Source organism: Sinohyriopsis cumingii, chromosome 10 (genome assembly GCF_028554795.1).
Source record: "Sinohyriopsis cumingii isolate HCF-2022 chromosome 10, ASM2855479v2, whole genome shotgun sequence".
NCBI classification, from domain to species: domain Eukaryota; kingdom Metazoa; phylum Mollusca; class Bivalvia; order Unionida; family Unionidae; genus Sinohyriopsis; species Sinohyriopsis cumingii.
In genome coordinates, this window is record NC_142970.1 from 8,877,480 (window position 1) to 8,891,268 (window position 13,789).

General features: G+C 33.4%; 1 protein-coding gene across 4 annotated transcripts in view; it reads right to left on the bottom strand.

Moving 5' to 3' along the window:
* Window positions 1-13,789, bottom strand: part of LOC149789581 (uncharacterized) — a 74,348-nt gene that overhangs the window by 5,127 nt on the left and 55,432 nt on the right. For 3 of the 4 annotated variants that reach the window (XM_089971603.1, XM_089971601.1, XM_089971602.1), the window contains 7 exons: window positions 12,089-12,195; window positions 11,215-11,466; window positions 10,581-10,699; window positions 9,805-9,968; window positions 7,068-7,195; window positions 1,242-1,808; window positions 619-643 (listed from right to left, as the gene is read on the bottom strand). In XM_089971603.1, the coding sequence (XP_089827729.1) occupies window positions 619-643; window positions 1,242-1,808; window positions 7,068-7,195; window positions 9,805-9,968; window positions 10,581-10,699; window positions 11,215-11,466; window positions 12,089-12,195 (1,362 nt within the window). The remainder of the gene's footprint in view (window positions 1-618; window positions 644-1,241; window positions 1,809-7,067; window positions 7,196-9,804; window positions 9,969-10,580; window positions 10,700-11,214; window positions 11,467-12,088; window positions 12,196-13,789) is intronic. The other variant, XM_089971605.1, reaches the window with a different exon arrangement.

Sequence of the window (13,789 nt, forward strand, 5' to 3'; positions counted from 1 at the left end):
GGCTATATAATCCTATTTATAAAGTCTAATAATCAAAATTTGATCCAAGTCTGTAACAAATGCCATATCTAATATGCATGGCTAACACCTATTATATAATGCATCAGAAATCGTGTTCTTATCAGCTTATACTATAATACTGAAAACCAAGTTGGACCACACTCACATTTAAGTTATATCCCCAAGGGTGGTATTATCCTCAGCCAAATACAAAGTTACCTCATTAAGTTGCATATATTTGTCTCATTTTCGAATTTACCTGATATATTACTGATCAAACTAGATTCAAGAGGCGTAATAAACAATTAATGTCGGACAGGCAATGCACAAGGGACGAAGAGTCATTGCATCAGCTCACTTAGCTATACGGAAAGGTAAGCAAATAAATATTCCCTTTAAGTTAGCTTGGGTACCAAGTTTGATTGAAATTAGTTTTAACAAACCTAAGTATCTTCGGTGGTAGCAAATATTTTTAAATGGCGATCCAAGACTAGCAATTCATGACAAACAGCAAATGCAGAGCCATACGCCTGATCCATTTTCCTCAAGTTAGGTGATAAATGACTGTGATGTTATCAAGTTAGCATACGTTTCTCGATCTGGCAAATATTTACTCACCATGTTCTCTTTTATCATGGACTCCCTGAAATAAAGAATTTAGTGTATGTGGGACTTTACACAAGGATAAGCTTTGAAGAAGTTAGAAAACAGGAAAGAAAGGTATCTCATTTATAATGTACAATTATACATGACATTGTTATAAGCACAACATGCAATATAAGTCAAGTGTTACTTATTTCGGTAATCCATGTTCAGTATATTTTCCAAAGTATAATTCTACAAAGTTATTGTTGTAAAGTGTCTGAGTGACTTAGAAGCTAAAACTTAGTATCAGAATCGTCTTACTGCACGAATCTAGTACTTACTATCAAGTCGTTAAGAGTATTTACTAAAATTGAGAAACTATATTTTTAATTTTAATTGAATCATAATATCCTCAATAACATCTTTATTGTCATTTTCTTCATTCCGGTCAGGATGAAGAGCTAACAGCAATAAATTGTCAAATACATGTACAACTGCATCATTATCACCACTCTGTGTTGAACTGCAAACTAAATAGTGGATTTGTTATGTTTAGCGCATCAGTATATTGCAAATACCATAATCTTTGTCATTAAACTCAAAACAATACATGACACTCAATGCATTTCTATCCATGCCTTCATCCCATTACTGACCTCAGTTTCAAACCAGAACAGGAGTAACTCTCGTGACTCAACTATATGGTTACCATCGAATTTGCACCGTACTTCATCGTGCTCCTGCAGCTCTGGGACTGGTATCATGTTTTCAAAACATTCCACGTCACATTTCGGACACTGTATAAACCATTCGAACTGTAAAGCCAGGTTCAGGGTCCTAATGATGTTGCATAGGTTCTTGTCAATAAATTGTTTTACTTCCATGCAAAGCTTCGAAGTTGGTGTCCTGTTTGAGACCCCCATCCTGCTGATCCTCACAAATATTACATGGTTCCTAAAGTACATTGTCATTCTGTGGCAGTGGTCCAGGTCAAACACACAGCAACCACAGAAGATCATGGATTCACCCCTCATTTTTGACACAGGCCATTGAGCCACACAAGTTGCAAGAAGTCTATGAAAAACTGGAGATGGTAGGAATCTCTCTGTAAACACGTAGCACAGAACTGATGAGTTCCATCTATGAAGATTTTTTTGAGGGGAGACAACTTCTTTTGGTGTAGTCTGGCGGAGCATACATGGCGCAATAAAGAAGTTCTCCATCTAAAATGTTGAAGAATTCAAATAATTTTAATATGTGTTACATGAGACTAAAATAAACAAAACATGAATTTCTTTTCATTTGGTACGAGTCATTTTAAATATATTCAAGAATTAGAGGACAATATCTTAATGTAACGTTTACAGAGTCCTTTATATTTACTATATTTCAGAACTGTTACTAAAAAAATATGAAAACGTGCTTTGAAATTTATGGTAAACAACAATTCATTTTATAATTGAACTTCAAGTTACATATCTGAATTTGTTATGATTAGCCTCCAAAGAAAGTATCGTTCAAACTATTTTGTTATAAAAGTTCCAAAAAGTGATGTGGATATTAATATAATTGAGTATGTCTAGTTATTTCACAACATTGTTTGCATCATACATATATTTCACATAATGTTTCCGTCATAATTCACCACATAATGCAACAAATATTGGGAACTGTCCTGCTTCCAAAGAGTGGACAAAACAGTCATAATTAATATTAAATGTAATGATACAGTGACATATTTTTAGAAACTTGAACTCCATTTGCCTCTAAAGGTGATTGTTATAATCAATAAAGATATCTCATTCGGTAAAAGAAAATTTCAACATATCACCTTTCATCAAAACCGAATAACAAAATAAAAACGTATAACATGAAGAGATAGTGATATTTGATTTTTCAGCCGAGGCATAATTTTGGACAACACCTCGGTGAGTATCCAAATTCTTGTAGTAGATTTCGGACTTGGCAAAAAAAATATTAATTTAGAAAATAAAAGAAACACTGTAAAACTCTATTTTGTTTGATTACAGTAAATTATATCAAAATGCAGAGATACTGGAAAAGGAGGTTGTTGCGTTGTTGTGGGGTCTAACGCCATTTTTAAGCACGTGTTTCTCTATATATACGGAGTAGGAAGCACCCGGGAAACCCCCAGGAAGTACCACCAACCCAAGGAAAGTTGCTGTCAGTTGATGTCAAGCTTTCTCAATACCCACACTGACGGAGCACGAGACTCAACCCGCACAGACAGTGGTGATAGGGCATTAATCCGTAACGGTCAACGCTTTAGACAACTCGACCATCCGGGGTCCATAAGGAAGTTAAGTTCGACAAATACCGCCATGAATTTCAAATCTCCATTGTTAATTGTATGGACGAGACTACATAAACTGTTCTCATATTTTTTAATCTAAAATGCATGTCACAGCGAAATATTGAATTTTTCCAACAACTAGGAAGGTGCCTTGATTCGATGTATTCCTTAATGCACTTTATAGGTTACTTTTCTGTCTGAATACTTCAGCAATGTTACTAAGATGTGATGCGAGGAAAACTTTCATTGTCTTTAATGCAACGCCAGGAAATATACGGATACCTGCTTTCTAAGAAATTAGAGATCTCTTTCTTTCTCAAATTTGGACCGAAAACTGATTGCAAAATGGATTCCATTATGTTTCATAAACTATATTTCAAAATTTCTAAATAAAGATCAAACTGATTTCATTGAAGGTATATCTATAGGAGAACAAGTATTGCGTGTTTTTTGTAATTTATACAATGGACATTTATAAGACCTATTTTCTCTCTTGATTTTAAAAATTATTTCAATGATCTGAAAGTAAGGGTTCAAATTAATTATTGAAATGGATTAAAATCTTGTGTGCTAATCCTAGGTCATGTGACAGGCATACCGAGTATGGGTTCCAAATAGTCCCAATCTACTGGGGTTTACTTAATTACCTAGTCCCAATCTACTGACGTTTACTTCCCTTTTGATTCGTATTATCTGTATAATTTCTCACAAGACATCCTGCTATTTCTAGACGTAACGAGATATCTTGATAAGTATGTATGTAGGTAGGTAGGTATGTGTGTGTGTGTATGTATGTATATATGTAGGTAGGTAGGTAGGTAGGACTAATCTTCAGCAGAAATTACAACAGGTTCGTCTAAGACAAGATCTCGAAACACAGTAATGAATCAAAGTGACAAATTTATAAGTAAAGTACAGAGTCAGCTACGTTATGGACAAAACGAAACATAGTAAAACATACAATCATATACATATATCTGTAGAAATATCGTAACTTTAATATCATTTAACTTAGCATGGCACTGGCCAGCTTTAAATATTTGCTGGATGATGCCAATAAAACAACGAATGACAGCAATTCTATATTGGTACATGCTTAGCATTAACCTTTAGATGGGATATATATGACAAATTTATTCATATGTGCGACACCAAAATTATCGTACGACAGTTGAAAAATGCTTTGTCTCTACTGAAATTTGCATTATTGGCTGGATTTTAAAAAAAATTGTAACTAACTCTAACAAACGTGGGTTCTCTGAAAAAAATCCAACTATAGCCAGACCAAAAAAAATGGTTTTCAGATATGGTATCTTTTAGGGAATTAAAATTAACTTACTGTGCAATATAGATCTGATCATAGTCAACATTACCTCTCTACTAGATTCAATCAAGAAAGCTATCAAAATCTGGAATTCACGTCAGCTTTATTCATCTATAAAATTATGTTATAAAATATGTTCTATTATACAATTAACTTGTATTACTTGCTCACTACCTTATTTGAAGAGTTCTCGGATTTTCAACATTTGTCTCATAATTATATAAGAAGGAGTGAAATTGATCATCTACAACGAAATGTACAAACAATTCAACGGAAAAACTGAAAACGGTAGTGCGTATGTTCCGTTGGCAAATGCAACCGCATACTGTAAATATAATAATCTGTCTCTAATTAGAAGAGATCAGATACAAATCTGTCTTAAAAATGACAACTCTAACTTTACGAAGAGCTTAAACTTTAAAGAATGCATCTATTATTTTACTGCAATACACACAGGACTGAGAAAGATGTAAAAACAGAAAGAATCCATTCACTAAGTACGTTACCAGAGTATGTCTTGAGAGGAATGACAAGTATTCCTGAACTGAGATTGTTCATTCTGAAAATTCAACAAATCCCATATACAAATTGGTTATGATACTTTTTGTAAAGTAATTAATTTAAGTATTGGGACCGCTGCAATGGCCTAGTGGTTACAGCGTCTGATCCTCTGCCTCTGATACGGCAGGTCGCGGGTTACAACCCCGGCCGAGTTTTACCAAAGACATAAAAATGGTACTAGCAGCTGCCTCGCTTGGCGCTCAGCATATTAAGAGGTTAGTGTTTGGATAATGTGACTAGGTGGGACATGATGCTACATGCCTGCGGCATGATGCCCTCAGAATAGACATCACTATAAACTGCCACACTGCATACACCGTAGTGATATAACCCTAAAATTTTTATATCTATTTTAAAAATCCATAATGCAAGCACGCAATTTAATTTTGCTATTGTGGGGCACATTAATTTAAAAATATATATATTAAAGATTTTCGGATAAATCTAAATTGAATGCTTATTTTATGAAATAATTTTAATTATTGAAAACAAAACTAATGCAGTGGAAAACAACATTCCAATCAGAAATTGAATACAGGTCAGTCAACCAGTTCTCTTGTACATTATATGTTATTTGTAAGCCAATGACAAATAGCATGAAACGTTTTCCTGATAAACTGCCTCAAACATAAATAATCTGGGTCAACCTGGGCATATAGTTCTGCAATAGTTATGCAGGTAAGTAGACGTATTTTACATCTTACCTTTAAACGTATGAAAATAACCAATTAAGAAATGTTCAGATCTAATGTTTGCACATATATATATATATATATATATATATATATATATATATATATATATATATATATATATATATATATATATATATATAAAACTTTGACATCAAATATCGACGGCGCAACATATGAGCATATGATTGTTTTGTTACACCGAGCATGATCTTTAGAGCACGTTTTTTTATTGTGTTTGAGTGAACCGCTTAACAATACATATATTTGCTACAGCCAAATTAGTAAAGTTTCGATATTTTGTTCCAGAAATAAAAATGAATGTTGATACCTTTCTGACGTATGTTTGTATAAAATAATCATCAAGCTTATGTTGAAAATGAAGCGACTTTCTATATTTAACATTAGGTTCGTAGAAAGAAGGCATCACTCTTTATCTCTTCTCTTTCATTTGAAACTGAAAGTGGGTAATAGCAGGTAACAATATGTCTTCTCTTAAGAGTAGTGTAAATAGGTCACATGATTTTGAAGTCAGCGCTTTTTATAGTTAGTAACATCAGTTGTTTCAATGTTGTAACTATATTATTTGTGTACACCGTACAGGCCCAGTATTCCAATCGGTCGAATCTGATATGTTAGCAACAACCTTGCGTATTGATATATTTATTTTGCTAGGCAATGAAGAGCCCTTTTATACAATATCTAAATATCTTGATTTGTAGCAATGACTACTATTTGTCATAGGGAATAAGTATATGTACAAATAGAAGATGAGATGTCAAATAACTCAAGCGGTCTTTAGAAAATGAAACAATTTAGATTATTTTGTTTTAAGTTAAAATGAAGGCAAATTGTGGTTTCAGATTCAAATCTTGTGCACATAGTTGAAAAGGGTTAATGTTTGAAAGCTTTGATAGCGTTTGGTTGTATGTCACCTGCGTGATCTTAAATGCAATTTTCTCAAGTCTTTTTTATTTGAACCTGATATGGCAATCATTGGTACCGAAAATCTACACACAAAAACAATTACAATTAAGGTGAGTGTATGAATAACGAACTAAATGAAAAAAATATTTAAATGAAAAATAGGAGCTCTAAACAGATGGTGATTTTATTTGTGTGTTGATCCTCTTTTGGGATCCCTGTGGTTTAAGTCACTTAGTTTCACTATTATTAGGCGGTAAATCCAGAAAGATTTTTGTATGGTTTCGAAACTCCTCCAGTTTGATAAATGCCGTTATTATTTTATCACTTATAATATGGCCAGCGTAGGAGAAGAGTTCTTCAACTGGACTTACCCAATCAGAACAATGAAGATTGTTCTTTTGTGTAGCTTTTCAGTTTCTCATATATACTAAAGGCATCAGATGCTATATGCAATACAGTATATTGCATTCCAATGTACAAGTTCTAAATAGACTATGCAAATTCAATTTTATCTTCTACACTGTGTTAGAAAATGTGTTGGACTCTATCATATATTGTCAGTTTGTGAGTGTGTTAATAATGTTCATATTCAGACCTAGATCATAATACCATTTGGAATTTTGGAATATATACGATGTAGCATATTATTTTGTACCTAACTTACCACGACTTCATTCCCATCTTCACTGAAAGACCTTGGTTTTGCGATTATGTTCAGTTGCTCCATCAATCGCATGATATGGTCTTTATTGTCATGGAGATCTGGATTATTCTTTCTTGTCCAAACTGCATCTAGAAATGAAAGCATATAACAATACTTAACTTATACTAAAATATTAACTGTTATTTATGCAAGACATCTTCTTGTTTTACATGAAATGCTTCATAAAATATGATATTCCATATTACGTTGTGCTATTTGTTAAAGGAATATTATTCTCTTTAAAATAATTTAATTGTGCCCTGTGGCAATGCTGAAGAGATAGACTGGGAGCGAACATTTTGGAGAATAACCCTACCAAAGAAACACAAGCATAGGTAAAACAAGAACATAAAAATATGATACGTAAAGATGCCTCAGTTGCTTAAATTAAAAGATAGAGGTAATACATATAGCACCCTTGCACCATATTGTGAAAATATTTTATATAAACCGCATTCTTTCAAAAAAGATTTTATCGTTGTGAGTTTATTCAAACTACTTCTGTCTCAAAGGGTAAACGTCGACACACTCAACAAAAATGTATTCACTTGTCAGCGAACACTGACATTGTATGCACTCTAGTCGTGGACAAAATACGATACATAATATTTGAACATTTCGCATAGACAACCGGACAATAAAGACATTCTAAGATGGTTTTTTAATCAATTGACATTTCTTTACGTAATTGTGCTCAGATAATATACTGATAAAACTCCCCAAGTATGCATCATGGACAACGAACAAAATATTGAAAAATAGTAATCAGCACTGTCATCTGAAATGTTGTAATGATGCATTTTCACGCCAAGTTTGATCTTAATCCTTTATTATTATGTTTTTTTGCAGTTATTTTTCACAAGGTAATTGTAATGCAAAATATGTAAATAGTGATTACCTACCTTAGGCCAATACTTTAGCTAATTATCGATCATTCAGAGATGTTGAGGTAATCAACAATGATGCCTAGTTTGGTGGGAATCCTTTCTTCTGCACGTTAAAGTTATTCACAAGTAACACGGTTCAAAATCATATGTCATCTTTTGACCTGTGCTGATTATCAAACTCATCCCAGATGTGGTTGAGATATCACTAAAATTTCAAATCTACACAAGATCCATGTTTATTTGTTCAAGCTGATTTCTATTGGACACATTTTATATCTGACATTTGACTGCACATGTCTTAACTTCTTTTGAGGCATATAGATCACAGTTCGTAACTATCTCTGAAATGCCATCACAGGTCATTGTTCCAAAACACCTAGGTCAAGATTATTTATTTTGAACCCAAGGTCAGGCAATGTAAATAATTCAACCCATAAAGCCCATAACGTTTGGAGCGAGTGATGGCTGAACAACCATCGCTCCCATTAAAACCATAAAAACAAATGTCATCATTAAAAAGTATGTAGCAATTTTAAAATTCTTGCCCTCTTTTATCACATATTCCAATTGCATACTTGCTTAATTTTAGAATATAATAGCTAAATAAATAGTGTTCGCCATCACTAGTAAGAGAGCACCTTACGAATAATATGACACATTTGTGATATTATTGTCCCAGAAGGACAGTTTGCCGAACTAGCAAAGAACATAATTGTAACTTTATGGATTAATATGCCAACTAGACTGTCGATAATGACATGCAACAGACAATTATTACTTCAGCATATGATGTTTCAAGTAAAGGAAGAGGTTATGACATATGCACAGTAATTGACATTAAACAGATACAGTAATTTCCGCTTGTAATGTCTGTATCAAATGAAGAAGTGTTTGCATATATAATATGCATTGTAGTTGACCCCTTAGAAGCATCATACTATCTTAATCTATTGTTGTAATTATTGCAGTTTGTATCTACATACTGCTTGCTGTTGCCGTTATGTTTCATATTTCGTCTAACATGTCCTTGCTGAACATGTACATGTATGTGCACTGAGAAGAAGTAATTTTGACTTTATATTAATGTTTTTCTCAATTAGTTGGAACTCAATTCCGTCTTCATTAACCTGTTAATGGTACATTTTAAACAAATTGACGCTAAATTATAATTTTTTTAATAAATAATTCACTCATTTAATAATCATTTATTCTAATCATTTTGTCTATCCTAGTCACCCAACAATTAATAAGCAATTACATTAGACATTTGATATTTTAAAATTGTTTGCAAATTTTTCTATGAATTCAAGTTGTTACCATCATACGTTTATGTTGAGGAATGTACTAGAAAATATCTCGTACAGCATATGTACCTTCCAAATATATCCCGTCATCATCAAAGTATTAATCATTATATATTTTTATTTCTTCTTTACCCAAGCCTATACTAGCATTGTAAATTGTTAAGGTAGAAAACGCATCAAAATTATTGTATGGCCCAACTATTAGACGCCACGAAAATGTGTCCATCCTCATTACAGTTTTCGTCCAGTACATAGTTGACAATATTGAAACACATACGGCCACGCATACGCTTAGAGATAATTATTGTATTCTCTCCAATCGATCGATTCAACTTTCTTGATTATTTTTTAATCTGACTATATTTACCTATTACATATTGTTACATCTGACTATTAGTGGTTAAACATAATATTATTAATAATAATACATTTGGAAAGATTGCATTGGAAACTAAAGAAGTGTTCAATACGTGTCATTATCAAGTGATAACTTAAATGCTGACAAACCCATAAATTCCGGGGCCAGTTTTCCTTTCTCGTTGAATTCACACCACTTCTCGTACAAAGCAGGGTAATGGTTTAGAATGAACATCTCTGCTGTGATAAGAGACTTTAAGGCATCAATAACCCATTGTGGGTCGAGCACAACATTCTCCTTCAGTCCTTCAGTGCTGAAAAAAATTCAAAGCGATTGCCGAACTTCAGAAACATTTACAAAGACTCACCAAGCCCACCATCTTTTCAGAGTAAAAGCAAACTGTTTTACCATTATTTAATACGTTTAGTGTATATATATATTATAGCATGAATGTTATGTGTTTCATTGTATCATTTTTATATTTGGTATGTTGTTTCCTATTATTGACCTTGACTTATTGCAATATTTGATATGTATGACTGCCCTACTCAGGCAAAAATGCGCGGATAAAAACGTTCGTTCTCTGAAACGCATACAAAACTAAAATTATCTATTGAGTATGCTTAAATAATTCCTAATATTCAATTCTGAGTTATTAGGACGTAAAGGTTTCTTACTTATTTTTCACATTGTTCTTTATGTCAGATTGTATTAGATAATAGAGGATGCTATTTCTGCGACTCAAATAATATGCTAATTATGTCTTCTTTCTGTCTTGTCGTATTAGGCATACTAGTCCGCCAAGTCAACGTCTACTTTTTATGTTCTCAAGTCAAAGTGCACTTTTGTACGGATATGTATGCATATATATGTATTAGACATGTTTTTGGAGCTTGTTTCTAACTGAAATATTTGGCACTTTTACCTGAGGTATAGGATGGTGCCCATTTCGTGGTGGAATCTCAGAAAAAGATCAAGTTCTTCGGTCTCGATGGGAACAGGTCCTGCCTCGTTAATCTTCTTCACATGGCTGAGGGAAATAACCTGACAGACAACAATGTAATGTATATTTCGTCAAGAATGTACTTCGATAAAAACTGCTAAAAAATATAACCAACATCTATACAATAATTGAGAAGAATTTAGTTACACGTCCGTAAAGTTTTCATAGCAAATGTTACATATTATTCTGAATCCTGTACATTCTAAATTAACATTATTTTTATAGAATCCAGTATAATATAAAAAATACAAACAAATTGTATGGACCATATATTGTTCACGTTGATTTGTGTGCCTTTGTAAGTCAAATATCTGCAAAGACCACATAAGATGCAGAATTTTAATTCACCTTTGTACTAAACGCATTGGCCGCTATCCATTATTCACACAAGTTTTGTACAAGATAATAAAACATGTTTTATGAAGGTTATCTCATTCAGTCAAACCTATTAAAATAGTACCTTTAAATTACCCTACACGTCTGAAAAATACATCTCTAACAGTGTTATGACGTCTTCTTACGATTGGCATGATAAGATAATTGTTTGCTTTAATACCTTGATACCAGATGCTTTCAATGTCATAATCACTTGTTCCAAGGGTAGCCATCGAGCAGGCACCTCTTCCCCCCAATATGGTTGTCTAGAAGCTAGGTCAACAATCTTTCTTTTGAGCGCATCTAAAGTAGAGTTTGGCTGGGTATTATCAATGGCAAAATCTTCATCAGCTAGATGGAGTTTTGTCTTCTTGTCTTTCAAAATGATGCGAATCTTTTTGAAATACTCTGATATCACCCGCTGACGAGCTTCCTAATCGAAAAAGAAACGTGTGCCCTAGAGAAATGTACAATTGTTCCAGATTTAAGCTCTTGACAAAAAGGCTTTGTTATTTTCTAGTTGAAAGTAGTGCTTTCCTCAAATACTAAAATGTTAATGAACATCATGACCAACAGACAACTATATAGAACATAAGTCCTAAACAAAATACTTTATTATATTCCTATTTTGGTGAAAAAACTCTAATTAAATCATTATATGGCTTTGATTAATGCTTTTTTCTAGGAACTTAATCGTGGTATGAGTTAATGAATTTATATTGAGTTAAAATACAGGAGAAATGTGTATGATCTAGAGTATGATCTTATTGAAATGAGGTACTAAATAACAGTTTTAGTTTAACTTAATTTTTTAAAAGTAATTCGTGAACTTGTACCTTCAGCACTTATGGAATTTCGTTGCTTTTTTGTGTAAACATGTTCCTTTGCGGACTGATTTCTTCTAACTCTGTAATTTTTGTTCAAATGTTTTCCCTTTTGTTCTATTGTTTTGTTGATGTCAAAGATGTCAATATATTCAGACTGGACGTATTTCCAAAGTTAACTCTATAATATGATTTGCAAACGCGTTCATTTTAAAAATCACATAGCGATACCTGTGGAAGTTTATCCACGTGTGTTCCAACAAGAATAACTGGAGGAGACCCTGCTTCGGGGGATGGGGCACAAGAATGTATTGAGTTCATCCATATCTCAACCAGATCTGTAAAGGACAAAATGTGTCACCTGTTAGCAGTGTACTTGATATAAGTGGATCGGAAATTGAAGTAATGTAACTTTATAATTGCCAGCATAATTTCCAATTGTTTATTAATGTTAGCTTAAACACTTAAAAGAATGCCCGTGACCAGGTATATGTATATATATTTAATGCCGTTTATGTAGTCTTTCAATGTCAGGGATGGAAAACAAAAGTCCACAAACTTTGATTCCCATTTCCTAAGGCCTACAACTAAGCTTCCATAAGATCTGTGCGCTTTTCGTTAGACTGTTAAATATAAAATACAATACAATGATTGTTTAATTGTGTAGGTTAGCTTTGCAACAATGGGGTAATAACCTTGACACTCTTTTACCTCATAAAGAAGGGGACTAAATTATGACCCTTCTCTCTTTATATTTTCATGATCATCAGATTGATGCATTTTGTTTAACGTGCCGACTATACCAGCCAACATGTACTTTGGGGATGCAAAAATATCAACGAGAAAGAGAACAAGACGGAAAACTTTGTTTCCAAATACATACTGATATTTTTATATCTACCTGCATTCTGCCACAGGGTCCCGCCATTCATTAATTTTAATCATGTGCAATATATGTCTATTACGTGACTCCTCTTGGGAAGTTGGTAATGACATATGTGGTAGGCAAATATTTATGAAGAGCAGACTGGAAGGACATCGTCTGCATATGTTTGATCCAGTACACAGCCAGGGACTTAGACTTTGTTCGTGTCCATTTAGAAATTCCCGTAATGAAAACTTGTGTGCCGAAATAAATGAACTATGAACTATCACTATACCTCAGACGAACACTGGTTCTTCCATACACTACTATCTTTAGTTACGTCATGTCTTAATGCCTAAATAACAACCTTGTACGTTCAGAAACAAAATGTGAATCCACCTTTTGGCATACGAATTCTTATTCATAGAAATTCCACGCTATAAATATAATAAAATTTGTATTCCCAAATTACGACTGTGATAACACAAACCGCTTAAAAAATATTTGATATTTTAAAATTTAAAAACTTCTCAACATAGCCTCTCTTTTAAAAGAGCACATTTGACGAAATCAGAACCACCTACCGTGGTCATCAGTCATTGTATATAGACGGTTCGAACGGAAAATACCAATATACCATCTCGAGCCGGCTACCTGACAAAGCTCCACTGTTTAATGAAGAAGCTAAAGCCATACCAAAAGCTTAGAACTACCTTGAAACCTCTAAAAAAATCCATCGTCTATTTTGGACTGCCTTTCCACGTTGAAAGTTCGGCAACCTGTTAAAATCGCTGATGTTACAAAATCATTATGGGCTCATAGAATCTGAGCAAGATATTCTATACTATTGGCCGCCTAGTCAAATTGCTATACATGGTAATGAATGGCAGATAAAGCAGACAAAGCTGCCCAGCAATCACCCGTTTCCTAATGGAATATTCCACATGCCGTCTTTCAAACTTGTAGAAATCTGTATGTTCGCCATAAACCTATGTGAAGTCTGAAAACTGTGCAAACACGTTTCGGAGCATTAGATACATTATTGGACAGTGGCATCTCTTAGAATC